The sequence below is a fragment of the Gracilinanus agilis genome, chromosome 4 (assembly GCF_016433145.1).
Source record: "Gracilinanus agilis isolate LMUSP501 chromosome 4, AgileGrace, whole genome shotgun sequence".
NCBI lineage: Eukaryota > Metazoa > Chordata > Mammalia > Didelphimorphia > Didelphidae > Gracilinanus > Gracilinanus agilis.
Genome location: NC_058133.1, coordinates 256,737,365 through 256,754,075, shown reverse-complemented (window position 1 = coordinate 256,754,075; position 16,711 = coordinate 256,737,365). Strand labels below are relative to the sequence as shown.

The 16,711-nt window shown below is 39.1% G+C and overlaps 1 protein-coding gene across 1 annotated transcript in view; it reads left to right on the top strand.

Annotated features, from left to right (window-relative positions):
* Positions 1-11,881, top strand: part of LOC123244118 (hereditary hemochromatosis protein homolog) — a 26,961-nt gene extending 15,080 nt beyond the window's left edge. The window contains exons 2-6 of the mRNA XM_044672408.1: positions 3,827-4,102; positions 4,375-4,638; positions 5,192-5,338; positions 10,512-10,565; positions 11,091-11,881. Coding sequence (XP_044528343.1) covers positions 3,827-4,102; positions 4,375-4,638; positions 5,192-5,338; positions 10,512-10,565; positions 11,091-11,128 — 779 coding nt within the window. The 3' untranslated portion in view covers positions 11,129-11,881. The remainder of the gene's footprint in view (positions 1-3,826; positions 4,103-4,374; positions 4,639-5,191; positions 5,339-10,511; positions 10,566-11,090) is intronic.
* Positions 11,882-16,711: the final 4,830 nt, after the last annotated feature.

Sequence of the window (16,711 nt, the reverse complement as noted above, 5' to 3'; positions counted from 1 at the left end):
TCTTTCTTTCTTTCTTTCTTTCTTTCTTTCTTTCTGTCTCTGTTTCTATCTCTCTCTCTCTCCTCCCTCTCTCCCTTCTTTCCTTTCTTCCTCCCTTCTTTTTTCCTGAGGCAGTAGAGAAGCCTATTTGAAGAAAAGAAACGTTTATTAAGACTCTCCTATGAGACATCATCTCATAACAGCCCGGAGAGGAAGATGCTATTATGATTCTCATTTGAAAGTTTAGGAAACTGAGGCTGACAGAGGTTAAGTGACTATAGCACAAATAGATTTAGATTCAAGTCTCTTCTGACTCTAAGCCCAGAGTTCTGCCACTGAATGGCCAAGCATGCCAAGGGAAGTTTTCTGATTTTTTGGAAGGAACCTGTAGTTGCAAAAATAAAGAAAAACAACTTTGGGAGGTCTGCTGCCCTCCTCTGGACATAGAAGATAGAATCAAAATATAGGGAAAAACAGACATCTTTAAACATGCATGACCTCTATGTGGATTTGTCTAGTTTGATTCTATTTATTTGTTACAAGGGGTTTTTTTTCCTCTCTAATTGAGAAAGCAGAGAATATGGATGATGATGAAAAAAAAAAAGAGGATGCCACAATTATAGCCCTGGGCTTGGAGTAAGGAAGAAGATCTGAATTCAAATCCAGCTTCAGATCTGATTTCTGATTCAATTTCATAGTGACCCTAGGCAAGTGAATTAACCTCTACCTCAGTTTTCTCATCTGTAAAATGGAGATTTTAAATGGCTCTGATCCCCTAGAGCTATTATGAGGATCAAATGAAATAATATTTGTAAGCATTTAGTGCAGTGCCTAATACTTAGTAGGTGCTTAATAAAATGCTTGTTTCCTTTCCATGCAAATGCTAGTTTTAAGGTGTTGAGTTGTTTTTTTCACAATATGACTAATATGGAGATATGTTTTGCATGATTGCACATAGATAACCTACATTAAATTACTTGCCTTCTCAATGGGAGGAAGAGTATTTAAAACTCAAAATTTTTAAGAACTAATGTTAAAAATTGTTTTTACACATAATTGGAAAAGCTAAACTAAAATAAAAATGTCCATAATCAAAAAATAAAGATTCAGCAAAACTAACCTAAACACCTGTGGTAGCTAAATTGTATATTGCAAAGAGAGAGAAGTGCATTTTCTCACTTTTTTCTGGAACAAGCTTTAATTATGAATTCTTTAAGAATGGTTCACCTTTAGTGAAGGAACTTAGAAAGAGAATGGTTGTTGGGTGAGGGACTTGGGGCCTGGTGTATGACAGCAATATGGATGGAGACATGGCGAGTGTGGTTAGATTGTCTTTCATGCTCACGTAGGTTCCTATGAAGCTAAAAAAGGTTTGTTGGTTTTTTATATCCTTTTAAATTTTTAAAAATTTTTTCTGCAATTGTATGTAAAAATTGTTACCAACATTTTGTTTTGTTTTGAAATTCTTATCTTCTATCTTAGAACCAATACCATGTATTATTTCCAAGGCAGAAGAGTGATAATGGCTAGGCAATGGGGGTCAAGTGACATGCTCAGGGTCATATATCTAGAAAGTTTCTGAGGCCAAATTTGAACTCAGGACCTCCCATCTCCAGGCCTGGGTTTTGAGCTACTGAGTCACCAAGTTTCCCCCTGTTTCTAACACTTTTTTGTTCTTTTATTTTTCAAGTTCATTTAATTAATTAATTAATTTGGAATACTTTTCCATGGTTACATAAATCATTTTCTTTCTCTTCCCTCCTCCCATCCCCCTCTTGTAACCAATGAGCAATTCCACTTGTTTCCAACACTTTAAAAAGAACTTTGAAGATGCAGAGCGAAAGGAGCAGAACCAGAAGAATATTGTACACAGAGACTGATATACTATGGTAAAATTGAATGTAATAGACCTCTGTACCAGCAGCAATACAATGACCCAGGACAATTCTGAGGGATTTATGGTAAAGATGCTACCCACATTCAGAGGAAGGACTGCAGGAGAGGAAACATATAAGAAAAACAACTGTTTGAACGCATGGGTCGGGGTGGACATGATTGGGGATGTAGACTCGAAACTACCACACCAATGCAACTACCAACAATTTGGAAATAGGTCTTGATCAAGGACACATGACAAAACTAGTGGAAATGTGCATCAGCCATGGGTGGGGGGAGTGCGGGGGGCAAAGGGGAAAGTAGGAGCATGAATCATGTAACCATGTTAAAAATGAATATTAATAAATGTTTAATTAAAAAAAATTTAAAAAAAAGAACTTTGAGTCTCAAATTCTCCCCTTCCCTCCATTCCCCTGCTGAGATGGTAAATAATCTGGTAAAAGGATTTTACATGTACAATCATATAACATATTTTTCCTAATTAATCCTTTTGTAGAAGGAAGCTCAAACCAAAAAAAAATAAGAAAGAATGAAAAAAAGTTTGCTTTGGTCTGGATTCAGATCCCATCGGTTCTTTCTCTGGAAGAAGACGGTATTTTTTATGATGAGTAAAGGAATTTTTTTAAATTAAATTTTATTTTATTTTTAAGTGAAGATCTATTGACTCTCTCATTTTCCCATGGGAAAGTGAGAAAAACAAGACTTCATTACAAACATGGATATAGTCAAAGCTAGGGAGATATTGACATATTCTGTGCCTGTAGTCAAGACTAGACCCGGTAAAACAGATTCTAAGAGGTGGATCCTCTCCTGACTTCTCCAAGTATTTCCAGAGGGAAAGTAGGAGGGAATATGCATTTCTTTATAGAGCCCCTTCTCTATGCTAGGTCCTGTGTGTATTTGAGCCTCACAACAGCCCTGGGAGGTAAGTGCTATTATTATCCCATTTTACAGTTCAGAATGTGACCTGCCTGAGATCATACAGCTAGTAATTGTCTAAATTCATATTTAAACTCAAAACATACAGATTCTAGGTCCACTGCTCTATGTACCACAACTGCCTCTAGAGTTGAATTAAGTAGCATTACTCCACACAGGCTAGTATTTGAACCCAGGTCTCTCCTGCCTCCAATATCAGGGTTATTTCTAAGTCTGCTGATCAGGGGCTTGGTAGTCCATCAGCCTTACCCATCCTCCCCTGCCCCTAACAGAAAGCCAAAAGGAAAGGAAAAGCAAAATGGTGGGGCCAAAGGAGTTGGAAATCAATTGCTGTTGAGTCATTTTTCAGTTGTATAGGATTCTTTGTGACCCCATTTGGGGTTTTCTTAGAAAAGATACTAGAGTAATTTGCCGTTTCCTTCTCCAGCTCATTTTGTAGATGAGAAAACGGAGGCAAACAGAGTTAAGTGACTTGTCTAGGACCACATAGCTAGAAAGTTATCTGAGGCCAGATTTGAATTCAGCTTTGTTTTTTTTTTTTAAACCTTTGCTTCCTGTTATAATATCAATACTAAATATTGATCCCAAGGCAGAAGAGCAATAAGGGCTAGACAATTGGAATTAAGTGCCTTGCCCAGTGTCACCCATCTAGGAAGTGTCTGAAGCCAGATTTGAACCCTGGATCTCCTATCTCTAGGCCTGGCTCTCTATCCACTGAGCTGCCCCTGGACTCAGGTCTTCTTGACTCCAGTCCCATCACAGCACCACCTTGCTACCCTAACTCTCAAAGACCACACCATAAATTGCAGAGAAAGTGCTAAAAGGAATTTCTTCTCTTTATACCAAAGAAATTACAGGTCTAGTACCTGTCCCCAAGTAGGCTGAAAATACAGATTAATTGGGAAAGGGGAAAGAGAAAGGGAGAAGGGATGGAAGGGCTCAATCAGAAATGGAAATGAATGTAAGTTCTTGGGGGAAAAAATGCTGTCTCCTATGTTTTCCTATCCTTTAGGGCCTGCCTCTCTTCACTATGATCTCACCATCGTGTCCCAGGCAGAAGAACCCAGACAACCTCTCTACATGGCCCAAGGCTACATAAATCATCAACTCTTCCTTCACTATGATGGGGAGAATAGCAGGGCAGAGCGACAAAAACCATGGAATGATACTGAGGAGGAGAGGAAAGTCTGGGAAAGGGTAACCCAGGACCTTGAGGAGAAGGGGAAGGAGCTGAGAATGATCCTTCAAGACATTCTGGGACAGAACAACCAGAGTGGCAGCAGTGATGGTGAGTGTGAAGCACAGAGTCATGGCAACGGTGGTAATGGAAGGTACAGGAGATGAGTGCTTGGAGGACAGGACCATACGTATGAGGGATTGGGCTTTCCTTTCTCCTTTTCCCAGGGAGGAATCAAAAAGATCCAACCTGAGTTCCTCATGTCCTATATGGGTGGGTTTGGGGAGCAGGGGAAAAAAAGGCTGTCCCGTAATGAAACACCAAGCAACAAAGCAAAGAGGGGTAGTAGTTATTCATTCTAGGGGCTTGGGGGGTGGTTTCAGGCTCTCACACCCTTCAGGCTACGTTGGGATGTGAGCTCCAGGGCAACAATAGCACCAGAGGGTTCTGGAGGTTCCGATTTGATGGACGAGACTTCATCACCTTCTCCCCGGAGAAACACAGCTGGACTGCAGTCCATCCAGGGGCTCAGAAAATTAAGGAGAAATGGGAGGACTGCTTCCAAATGAAACTCCAAGAGGAGGAATACTGTTCTATTGGGCTCCAGAGATACCTGGCATCCTGGAAGGGGATCTTGGAGAGGACAGGTATGGATTCTAGGGCAAAAAGTTCCCTTTTGATTTTTGAAAGGAATCTGTAGTTGCAAAAATAAAGAAAAACAATTTTGGGAGGTCTGCTGCCCTCCTCTGGACATAGGTGATAGAATCAAAATATAGGGGAAAACAGACATCTTTGGACATGCATGGCCTCTGTGTGGATTTGTCTAGTTTGATTCTACTTGTTTTATTTTTTTATTTTTGAAAATTTTTTACTGATTAATTAAGAAAAATTTTCTGTGGTTACATGATTCATAGTCTTTCCCTTCCCTCCTCCCACCCCCCCTAGCTGGCACACAATTCCACTGAGTTTTACATGTTCTTATTTGTTGCAAGGTTTTCTTTTCCCCCTATAATTGGGAAGGCAGAGAATATGGATGATGATGCTAAAAAAAATGAGGATGCCTGCCATCCAGGGATGGGATGTAAAAGAGTTTATAGAAACGATTGATCCATGACTCTCCTCCCTTGAAGCTTTCCTTATTCTCAAAAATGCCTGAACCCTCTAAATTCACGCTGAGACCTATACTCTATTTTATTTCAGATCTACCAACTGATGTGCCTCCTAGACCCAACACCTTGTCCCATTGGCATCCACAGGTTGAATTACTAATTATCAGCATAGGCCTCATCTTTGCTGTCCTCATTGTTGTGGGAGCTCAGGTGTGGAGGTGGATACGGGCAGAGCCGGGTATGTAGGACAAGTCTGTTTATGGAGCTGGGTACAGGAGACTATTGGATAGTGGAAATAATGGATTGGAGTAACTGAGCTGTGAGCAAGGAAAGAACTCAATGATTCTCTCCTGGCCCAGAGAGAGATAGTATTTGGTATCATTAATGTTTCTCCCTTCCCAATTTTTTCCATGGTAGGAAGAAAAGAAACAAGTGTTTAATTAATTAATTTATTTTAAAATCCCTATCTTCTGTCTTAGAATCAATACTATGTACTAGTTCCAAAGTAGACAAGTATAATGGCTAGGCAATGGGGGTTAAGTGACATGACCAGGGGCATGTAGCTAGGAAGTGTCTGAGGCCAGATTTGAAACCAGGACCTCCCATCTGAGCCACCTAGTTGCCCCTGGAACAAGTTTTTACTAATGTGCCAGACATTGTGCTTAGTGCTTTATATACATTATCTGATTTGTTCCTCACAATAACCCTGGGAGGTAAGTGCTAATTATCATCCTCATTTTACAGATGAGGAAACTGAGGCAGGATGAGTTTAAGTAGCTTACCCAGAGTAAATATTTGAAGTCAGATTTGAACTTGGGTCTTCCTTACTCCAGTTCCAGAGGTTTATCCGTTCATTGCTCCATCTATTTATGCCTCCATGGTGGGGCATGGAAGGGAGACGATCTAGTAAGATTTTAATTAATAGCATGGAAAGAACATTGAATTTATTTATTTTTTAATTTTAATTTTGAATATTTTCCCATAGTTACATATTTCATGTCCTTTCTTTCTCCCCCAAACCCCCCCTAACCCCCCTTAGCTGATGCACAATTCCATTGGGTTTTACATGTATCATTGATTAAGACCTAATTTCATATTATTGATATTTGTACTAGGGTAATAGAAAGTCTACATTCCCAATCATATCCCCATCAACCCATGTGATCAAGCAGTTGTTTTTCTTCTGTGTTTCTCCTCCCACAGTTCTTCCTCTGAATGTGGCTAGTTTTCTTTCTCTTAAGTCCCTCAGCCTTGCTCTGAATCCTTACATTGCTGCTAGTAGAGAAGTCCTTTATGTTCAGTTGTACCACAGTGTATTAGTCTCTGTGTACAATGTTCTCCTGGTTCTGTTCCTTTCACTTTGCATCAGTTCCTGGAGGTCATTCCAGGTCACATGGAATTCCTCCAGCTCTTTATTCCTTTGAGCACAATAGTATTCCATCACCAACAGATACCACAATTTGTTCAGCCATTCCCCAATTGAAGGACATTCTCTCATTTTCCAATTTTTTGCCACCACAAAGAGCATGGCTATATGTATTTTTGTACAAGTCTTTTTATTTATTATCTCTTTGGGGTATAATCCAAGCAGTGCTATGGCTGAATCAAAAGGCAGATAGTTTTTTAAAGCCCTTTGACCATAGTTCCAAATTGCCATCCAGAATGGTTGGATCAATTCACAACTCCACCAGCAATGCATTAATGTCCCAATTTTGCCACATCCCCTCCAACATTCATTACTCTACCTTGTTGTCATTTTAGCCAATCTGCTAGGTGTGAGGTGATACCTCAGAGTTGTTTTGATTTGCATTTCTCTAATTATTAGAGATTTAGAACACTTTCTCATGTGCTTATTGATAATTTTGATTTCTTTATCTAAAAATTGCCTATTCATGTCCCTTGCCCATTTATTGATTGGGGGATGGCTTGATTTTTTGTACAATTGATTTAGCTCCTGGTATATTTGAATAATTAGACCTTCGTCTGAGTTTTTTGTTATAAAGATTTTTTCCCCCAATTTGTTGCTTCCCTTCTAATTTTGGTAGCATTGGTTTTGTCTGTACAAAACCTTTTTAGTTTAATGTAGTCAAAATTATTTACTTTACATTTTGCGATTTTTTTCTAACTCTTGCTTGGTTTTAAAATCTTTCCTTTCCCATAGATCTGACAAGTATACTATTCTGTGCTCACCTAATTTACTTATAGTTTCCTTCTTTATATTCAAGTCATTCACCTATTCTGAGTTTATCTTGGTATAGGGTGTGAGGTGTTGATCTAGGCCCAATAGCTCCCATATTGTTTTCCAATTTTCCCAGCAGTTTTTGTCAAATAGTGGGTTTTTGTCCCAAAAGCTGGGTTCTTTGGGTTTATCGTAGACTGCCTTGCTGAGGTTGCTTAACTCTAGTCTATTCCACTGATCCTCCCTTCTGTCTCATCACCAGTACCATATTGTTTTGATGACTACTGCTTTATAGTACAGTTTAAGATCTGGTACTGCTAGGCCACCTTCTTTCACATTTTTTTTTCCATTATTTCCCTTGATATTCTTGGTCTTTTGTTCTTCCAAATGAACTTTGTTATAGTTTTTTCTAATTCAGTAAAAAAGTTTTTTGGTAGTTTGATAGGCATAGCACTAAATAGGTAAATTAATTTGGGTAGGATGGTCATTTATATTATGTTAGCTTGTCCTACCCATGAGCAATCAATGTTTTTCCAATTGTTTAGATCTAGTTTTAATTGTGTGGAAAGGGTTTCATAGATGTGTTTGTATAATTCTTGTGTTTGTCTTGGCAGATAGATTCCTAAGTATTTTTTTATTGTCTAGGGTGATTTTAAATGGAATTTCTCTTTTTAACTCTTCCTGCTGTGATGTGTTGGAAATATATAGAAATGCTTATGATTTATGTGCATTTATTTTGTATCCGGCAACTTTGCTAAAGTTGTTGATTATTTCCACTAACTTTTTAGTTAATTCTCTAGGATATTTTAAGTAGACCATCATGTCATCTGCAAAGAGTGATAGCTTGGTCTTCTCATTGCCTATTTTAATACCTTCAATTTCTTTTTCTTCTCTAATTGCTACTGCTAGTACAATGTTAAATAATAGAGGTGACAATGGGCATCCTTGTTTCACTCCTGATCTTATTGGGAAGGCTTCTAATTTATCCCCATTGCAGAGGATGTTTGTTGATGGTTTTAGATATATACCATTTATTATTTCTAGGAAAGGCCCTTCTATTCCTAAACTTTCTAGTGTTTTCAATAGGAATGGATGTTGTATTTTGTCAAAGGCTTTTTCAGCATCTATTGAGATAATCATGTGGTTTTTGATGGTTTGCTTGTTGATATGGTCAATTATGTGAATGATTTTCCTAATGTTGAACCATCTTTGCATTCCTGGTATAAATCCCACCTGATCATAATGAATAACTCCTGTGATCACTTGCTGGAGTATTTTTGCTAGTATTCTGTTTAAGATTTTTGCATATATGTTCATTAGGAAGATTGGTCTGTAGTTTTCTTTCTCTGTTTTTAATCTACCTGGCTTTGGGATCAGTACCATATTTGTGTCATAAAAGGAGTTTGGTAGAACTCCTTCTTTGCTTATTGTGTCAAATAGTTTGTATAGTATTGGAATTAGTTGTTCTTTGAAGGTTTGATAGAATTCACTTGTGAATCCATCTGGTTCTGGGGATTTTTTTCTTAAGGAGTTCTTTGATGGCTTGTTCAATTTCTTTTTCTGCTGTGGGATTATTTAGGTATTCTATTTCTTCTGCTGTTAATCTAGGCAATTTATATTTTTGTAAATATTCATCCATATCACCTAGATTGCTATATTTATTGCCATATAATTGGGCAAAATAGTTTTTAATTATTTGCCTTGATTTCCTCTTCATTAGAGGTGAGGTCTCCATTTTCACCTTTGATACTGATAATTTGGTTTTCTTCTTTCCTTTTTTTAATTAGGTTGACCAGTACTTTGTCAATTTTATTTATTTTTTTCAAAGTACCAGCTTCTAGCCTTATTTATTAATTCAATAGTTCTTTTACTTTCAATTTTATTGATTTTTCACTTGATTTTTATAATCTCTAATTTAGTTTTTAGCTGGAGGTTTTTAATTTGTTCCCTTTCTAGTTTTTTTATTTGCATGCCCAGTTCATTGATCTTTGCCCTCTCTAATTTGTTATTATATGCACTCAGTGATATAAATATCCCCCTGAGTACTGCTTTAGCTGCATCCCACAGATTTTGGTAGGATGTCTCATCATTGTCATTCTCTTTAATGAAATTATTAATCATTTCTATGATTAATTCTTTAACTATATGATTTTGGAGAATCATATTGTTTAATTTCCAATTAGTTTTTGATTTGCCTGTCCATGTGCCCTTGCTGATTATTATTTTTATTGCATTATGTTCTGAAAAAGTTACATTTATTATTTCTGCTCTTTTGCATTTGTTTGCCATGTTTCTATGCCCTACTACATGGCCAATCTTTGTGAATGTGCCATGTGCAGGTGAAAAGAAGGTGTATTCTTTTTTGTCAAGAACATTGAATTTAGAAGCAGAATCAAATCTGAGTTTGATTCCTAGCACTGATGCTAGCTATCTGACCTTGGATAAATCACTTAATCTCTTTGAACTTCAATTTCCTCATTTGAGAAATGTGGACAATAATACTTTCTCTACTTATATTACACATGATTGTTGGGAGGAAGGTGCTTTGTAAAACATAGTGCTATCAAAATATAAGTTTATTGTCCTAAAGGATCAGCCCATTTCTGTGGAAGAGGGTTGATTTGGACTAAATGAATCAAAGTTTATAAATAAATATTTATTTTTTATATAATTTTATAAAATTTTATAAATATAAATATAAATACAAATATTTAGTGATGAGAAGGGTATATGGGCTTCAGTCCTCCACACCCATAATTTTTCCTCTTGGCTGATCTAATAGACTCTTTTTGCTCTAGTAGCCTTTGGAAAGGAGAGAAGAGGGAGATCTAGGAATAGGATGAGGGTCTCCACTATCCTAGATTTACTCCTCTTGCTCATGTTGCCCTTCCCTATCTGTCCAATCTGTCATCCCCATCAATGTTTTTGCCAAGTTATTTTTCATTCATATCTAACTCTTTGTGACTCCATTTGGGGTTTTCTTGGCAAAGCTACTGGAATGGTTTGCTGTTACTTTCTCCAGCTCATTTTACAAATGAGGGAACTGTGGCAAATGGGGATTTGCTTAGGACCACACAGTTAATAAGTGTCTGAGGCCAGATTTAAACTCACGAGGATGAGTTTTCCTGACTCCAGGCCAGAAACTGTGTCCACTGTGCTGCCTAACTGCCCCATCTCCATCAATAGCTTTCACTAAATTATAATCTTTTTTTCCTCTTCTCCCCTTTTCTAGAGATTAGACCTTCCAGAAAGAGTGAATGGAAATCTGCCCACCCTCTTTTCCCAGGTGAGTGAATTACTGCGTGGAACTGTAAAAAGGCCCAAGCATGGTGCAGAGTGAAGAAATGTATTTATTCTCTGTTCTTGGGCAGTATTCTGGGAGAAGGAGCTGAATGGATAGAAACTCAGGCTCCCAGAATAGTGGCTTTTGGAGATCAGATCGGTGTATTCCCATTTTCCTTCAATATTGTTCTTTTGTCATACCTAACCTGACCATCTTTATCTAAATCTATCCTTTTATCTAAATCATTTTATTATCCTTCTAAATCTACCCTCCTGGCACAGGGGCAGAAGGAATTCCCTTTGTTTTCTAAAGGAATTAATCAGTATTCTATGGGAGAATCAGTTGCCCTCATATGGGAACTTCATGATTGAGAGAGGAAGCTGGAGGGAGGGTAAAAGGGAGGATAACTGGGCTCCAAAGCTATGGGAGATTACAGTAGTCATATGTCTCTTGGTCCTTTCCACTAAGTGTTATTTTCTTGTGCGTTCTGGGAGAGAGATTATCCTGGTCCTTTGTTCGTTTTTGTAGGCTTTGGTCGCATCAGAGAAACTCAGAGTATGGTGTAGACAGGAAAAGATGGTTGGACTTGGAGTCAGGAGATGAGGGTTCATATCCAAGCTTCAACATTGACCAGCAGTGTATCTGTGGAAAATTCACTTTATCCCTGGATAGCCTCAGTTTCCTCATGTGAATAACCAGAGGAGGAGCACCAAAGAACTTTGTAAACCTTAAAATCTTGTAAAAATGTGGGGACAGCTGATGGCTCTAGAAAGAACACTGCTACTAGACTTGTGTTGGGGAGATGTGATCTTGGTTTTATTCTTTCCTCTTTTAGGGGAGGGACCTTCCTTTTAAATTCACTAGACCAGTGACAAGGACTGTGGAGACAAGAATGAAAATGACTTTACCCATATTTTACTCCCTCTAGCTTGACTCTCAGTTGGCTTGTGATTTATTCTAATAAGTAGCTGAATCCTGAATTCACATACCAGGCTTATACAGCATATTGCTAATACTGCTGCGCATGTTACAGCTTCTTGGAGCCACAGGTGAGATTGGGTGAAAGTGGATGAGCAGCCCGGAAAAGAGCTTGGAAAGCCCTCATAGCAGAGCTTCTAGTGCTATCTGAAAACCTCCTACACTCACACAACATGTGTGGTGATCAAAACATCTTGGCAGAGGGGCTAAACCAGGTTGATGGTACCTGACAGGCTTCACATCCATAGGTGAATTAGGAGGATGTTTACCTCAAGCATGGGAAGACTTCCCTCATTGGGATGGGCTGATGAGAACAATTTGTTTCAATGGCTATAAAGTCGGCTAAAGCAGGCACTGTGGAGTGCTTAGAGCTTGGTCAGACATTGAAGAAGCCATGGTCATCCACTGCACCCCAGGCCATTGCCAGCCATCCTGACTTTTGTCCTGCCACTGGATTTTGGTGACTCTGGAAGAGGGAGTGAGGCTGACAATTTTGGGCAATTGAAATCCAATTCATATGTGGCAAAATTGGGACACTAATACATTACTAGTGGAGCTATGAACTGATCCAACCATTCTGGAGGTTAATTTGGAATTGTGTCCAAGGAGTATAATAATGCATAGTAATACTTCTACTAGGTTTGTATCCTAGAGAGATTTAAAAAAAAAGGCAGGGAAAGGACCTACTTGTATAAAAATATTTATAGTTGCTCCATTTGTGGTGGCAAAGAATTGGAAATTGAAGGGATGTCCATCCACTGGAGAATGGCTACACAATATGTGGCATATGATAGGGATGGAATACTATTGTGCTATAAGGAATGATGAACAGGATGATTTCAGAAAGAGCTGAAAAAAAATCTACATGAACTGATGCAGAGTGAAATGAGCAGAACCTGGGGAACATTGTACACAGTAACAGCAATATTGTGGAATGATCAACTGTGATAGACTTGGTTACTTTCAGCAATACAACGATCCAGGACAATTCTGAAGGATTTATGACAAAGAATGCTATCGGCCTCCAGAGGAAGAACTGTTGGAGTCAGAATACAGATCAAAGCATGTGATTTTTCACTTGTTTATTTGGGTTTATGTTTGGGGGGGGGTTGGTTTTATAAGATTACTCACAAAAACAAACAATTCGAAATGTGTTTTGCATGATAATACATGTATAACCCAGATTAAGTGGCCTGCCAGCACCAAGAGGGAGAAGAGAAGGAAGGGAGGGATAGAAGTTTAATCATATAACCTAGGAAAACTTGTGTGGAAATTTGTTATTACATGTAATTGGTTATATATATACATATATGTGCACATATATGTAAAATATAAATCCAATTCATACCTGAGTCAAGACATCATCATGTGGTTGGACCTCTTAGAAAACGAAGGATGAATAATAACATAGTTAATGGCCCCAGTGCCCCAGATCAGTTCCTGGTGATCAAACTTTTTGCTGCCTTTTGAGTAAATAAAGTTCTTTCCCTTACTTCCATTGTTTTGAATAACATAAACACTTTTTGACCTTTTTGTTAGCCAATACAGTTTAATACTGGGTAAATGGGATTTGATTTGAGAATAACAAGCTAAGAACTAAAGCCAGCCCACCTGGAGAATTGGAAAAGGAAAGGGCCTTTTTGCTACCACATAGAAAAAATACCTGGATTCTTCTGATCTCTCCAATTGATTCTCACCTCTATGTCACTGCTGCTCTGGCTTCTGTTGGATCCCAGCTCTGGGAGCTGATCCACTTTTATTTGGCGGCATTTTCTTTGCACCCACCTCAACTATTGAATCCTCTTTTCCTGCTTGCTTGGTTCTCAAGACCCCTCTTCCTGCTTGGAAGTCAAGATTAGCTCTTCTGTCCAGTCTTTATCTGTCCTGAAGGTAAGTTATTCTGGATGGTTATTATTTTTTTTTCCAGGAGTTCTTAGGATCTGTGTTGTACTGAGTAGCCTGAATAAAGATCTTAGAAACACTCTTCACCTCTCCCTTGCATCCCCCCTCCCTGCCCAAATACATACACCTGTGTGGGACAGGTTGAGAATGACACAACAGATTCTTCAGGTAGTCATCTAGGTCCAAAGGGCTCAGGTCTGAGAATAGATTAGACAGTCCTTAGACAGAGACCAAATCTACATATGTCCATCTTGAGAATGATGTTGAATATCATACTTGGGAAAGGAAGCCAAAAAGAAGAAAAGGAAGTGGGGGCTCAGGTTGAGTCCACATTCCATGTGTGAGTAGCTGCCACAGGATGGGAGGAAGGGCATAGCTCATTTCCTGCGTGTCCCCCCGGCTTCCCCTCTTCCCCAATTCCAGAGACAGGTCACTACTTGCCTCGTAGGAGAGAGAGTGAGTCAGTGTCTCCTTTTAAGTGAGGAAGCACCCTGCCCCCATGCCCAAGTTACAGGGCATACTGATGATGAAAGGATGACCCAAAGCTTGCTACATCATGCCAAAATGCCAAGTCCTTCAGGGCTGGGTTACCACATTGCCTAAAATAAGTAGATACACATCATCTCCTCTATGTCCAAGTGCTCAGCCAATATAGAGGGTTGATTAGAACTAAGAAGGACAAAGCTGGGATTGAGCCATGAGATGTGAGATAGTTCCCGTTTCGCATTCATTTATAGTGATATGTACACTTGAGGATGAGGAGAGACAGAGAAGGAGACACACAGAGAGACATAGAGACAGACAAGAGACAGAGATGGAGACACAGAGACAGACAGAAACAGAGAGGGAGGCAGAGACAGAGATGGAGACACAGAGAGAGACATAGAGACAGGCAGAAACAGAGATGGAGATAGAGAGAGACATAGAGACAGACAGAGATGGAGACACAGAGAAAGACAGACAGACAGAGATGGAGACACAGAGAGAGACATACACACAGAGACAGAGAGATGGAGACACAGAGAGAGATAGACAGACAGACAGAGATGGAGACAGAAAGACAGAGACAGAAATGGAGACAGAGAGAGACATAGAGACAGACAGATGGAGATGCAGAGAGAGATATAAAGATAGACAGAGATGGAGATGCAGAGACAGAAACAGAGATGGAAACACAGAGAGAGACATAGAGACAGACAGATAGAGATGGAGACACAGAGAGAGACAGACAGATAGAGATGGAGACACAGAAAGACAGAGACAGAAATGGAGACAGAGAGAGACATAGAGACAGACAGATGGAGATGCAGAGATATAAAGATAGACAGAGATGGAGATGCAGAGACAGAGACAGACACAGAAGGATACAGAGAGACAGACAGAGATGGAGACACAGAAAGACAAAGATGGAGATGGAGACAGAGAGAGACACAGAGACAGAAACAGAGATGGAAACACAGAGAGAGACATAGAGACAGGCAGAAACAGAGATGGAGACACAGAGAGAGAGACAGACAGAGATGGAGACACAGAAAGACAGAGACAGAAATGGAGACAGACAGATGGAGATGCAGAGAGAGATATAAAGATAGACAAGAGATGGAGATGCAGAGACACACAGAGGGATACAGAGAGACAGACAGAGATGGAGACACAGAAAGACAGAGATGGAGATGGAGACAGAGAGAGACATAGAGACAGAAACAGAGATGGAAACACAGAGAAAGACATAGAGACAGACAGATAGAGATGGAGACACAGAGAGAGACATAGAGAGAGAGATAGGAGAGAGGCATTTGAGGGGGGTGATCACCCTGTAGTACACTGAACAGCAGAGAAGTTAGTCAGTAAACCTAGGCTCTTTTCTGGGCAGGGGATGTCTCTTACCCTAACTATGCTCATGTTGGCAGTTAGGGATGGTTCCCTGGAGGGACACCCAGGATGTTACAAAACATTTTCAGGGTTTTAGCGATAATGCTGGCGTGAAGGGATCTATGCCTTCTACTTTCAACTGTAGCTCCTGAGTCACCACCATTGTTTCCCATTTACACAAAATCAGAGTGGCATCATCAACTTTTTTAAAAAAACCCTTATTTTTAATGGATTTCTGTACTAGCAGCAATGAAATGATCCAAGACATTTCTGAGGGACTTAGGAGAAAGAATGCTACCACATCCAGAGGAAGAACTGTGGGAGCAGAACACACAGAAGAAAAACAACTGCTTACTCGTCGTGGGTCAATGGGGATATGATTGGGGATGAAGACTCTAAGTGATTACCCTAATGCAAATATTTATAATATGGAAATAGGTCTTGATATGTAAAACCCAGTGGAATTGCTCCTTGGCTATGAGAGGGGGTAGGAGGAGGGGAGGGAAAGAACATGAATTTAGAAAAATATTCTAAATAAATTAAATAAATAAAAATTTCAAATCACAAAAAATAAAAATAAAAACCCTTATCTTCTGTCTTAAAATCAATACTCTGTATTAATTCCAAGGCAAAGAGTGGTAAAGGTTAGGCAATGGGAGTTAAGTGATTTGTCCAGGGTTACACAACTATTAAGTATCTAATGTCACATTTGAATCCAGGTCTCAAAGTTTGGCTCTTAATCCACTGAGCTATCTAGCTGCCCCCAAGGTCATCAACTCTTAAATATTTACTAAATGACAGGGTAAAAGAAAGAATAATCATTACCTCAACAGAAGGCAAAATGAAGAATAATCAAAGCATAAATTTACCCCTAAACCTGAGTCACACTCTTCCGTCAATGTTGTTCTCTAGGTTCTGATCACTTAACTCCATCAGTTTATACAAGTCCTCCCAGATTTCTCAGAATCTCCTGTGTAATTTCTAATAGTGCTATAAACTTCCATTATATTAATATACTACAACTTAGACACTTACTAGCTGTGTGACTTTGGGTAAGTCACTTAACCTTATTTTTTTTTCTTTTTACAACCCTTACCTAAGTCTTAGTATTAATTCTAAGACAGAAGAGCAGCAAGGGCTAGGCTAGGCAATCAGGATTAAGTGACTTGTCCAGGATCATATAGCTAGGAAGTATCTGAGTCTGAACCCATGTCCTCCAGATTCAAAGCTGGGTGCTACCTAGCTGTCCCTTGTTGAATTGTTTTTTTTTTACTTTTTTTTTTTTTTTAAACCCTTGTACTTCGGTGTATTGTCTCATAGGTGGAAGATTGGTAAGGGTGGGCAATGGGGGTCAAGTGACTTGCCCAGGGTCACACAGCTGGGAAGTGGCTGAGGCC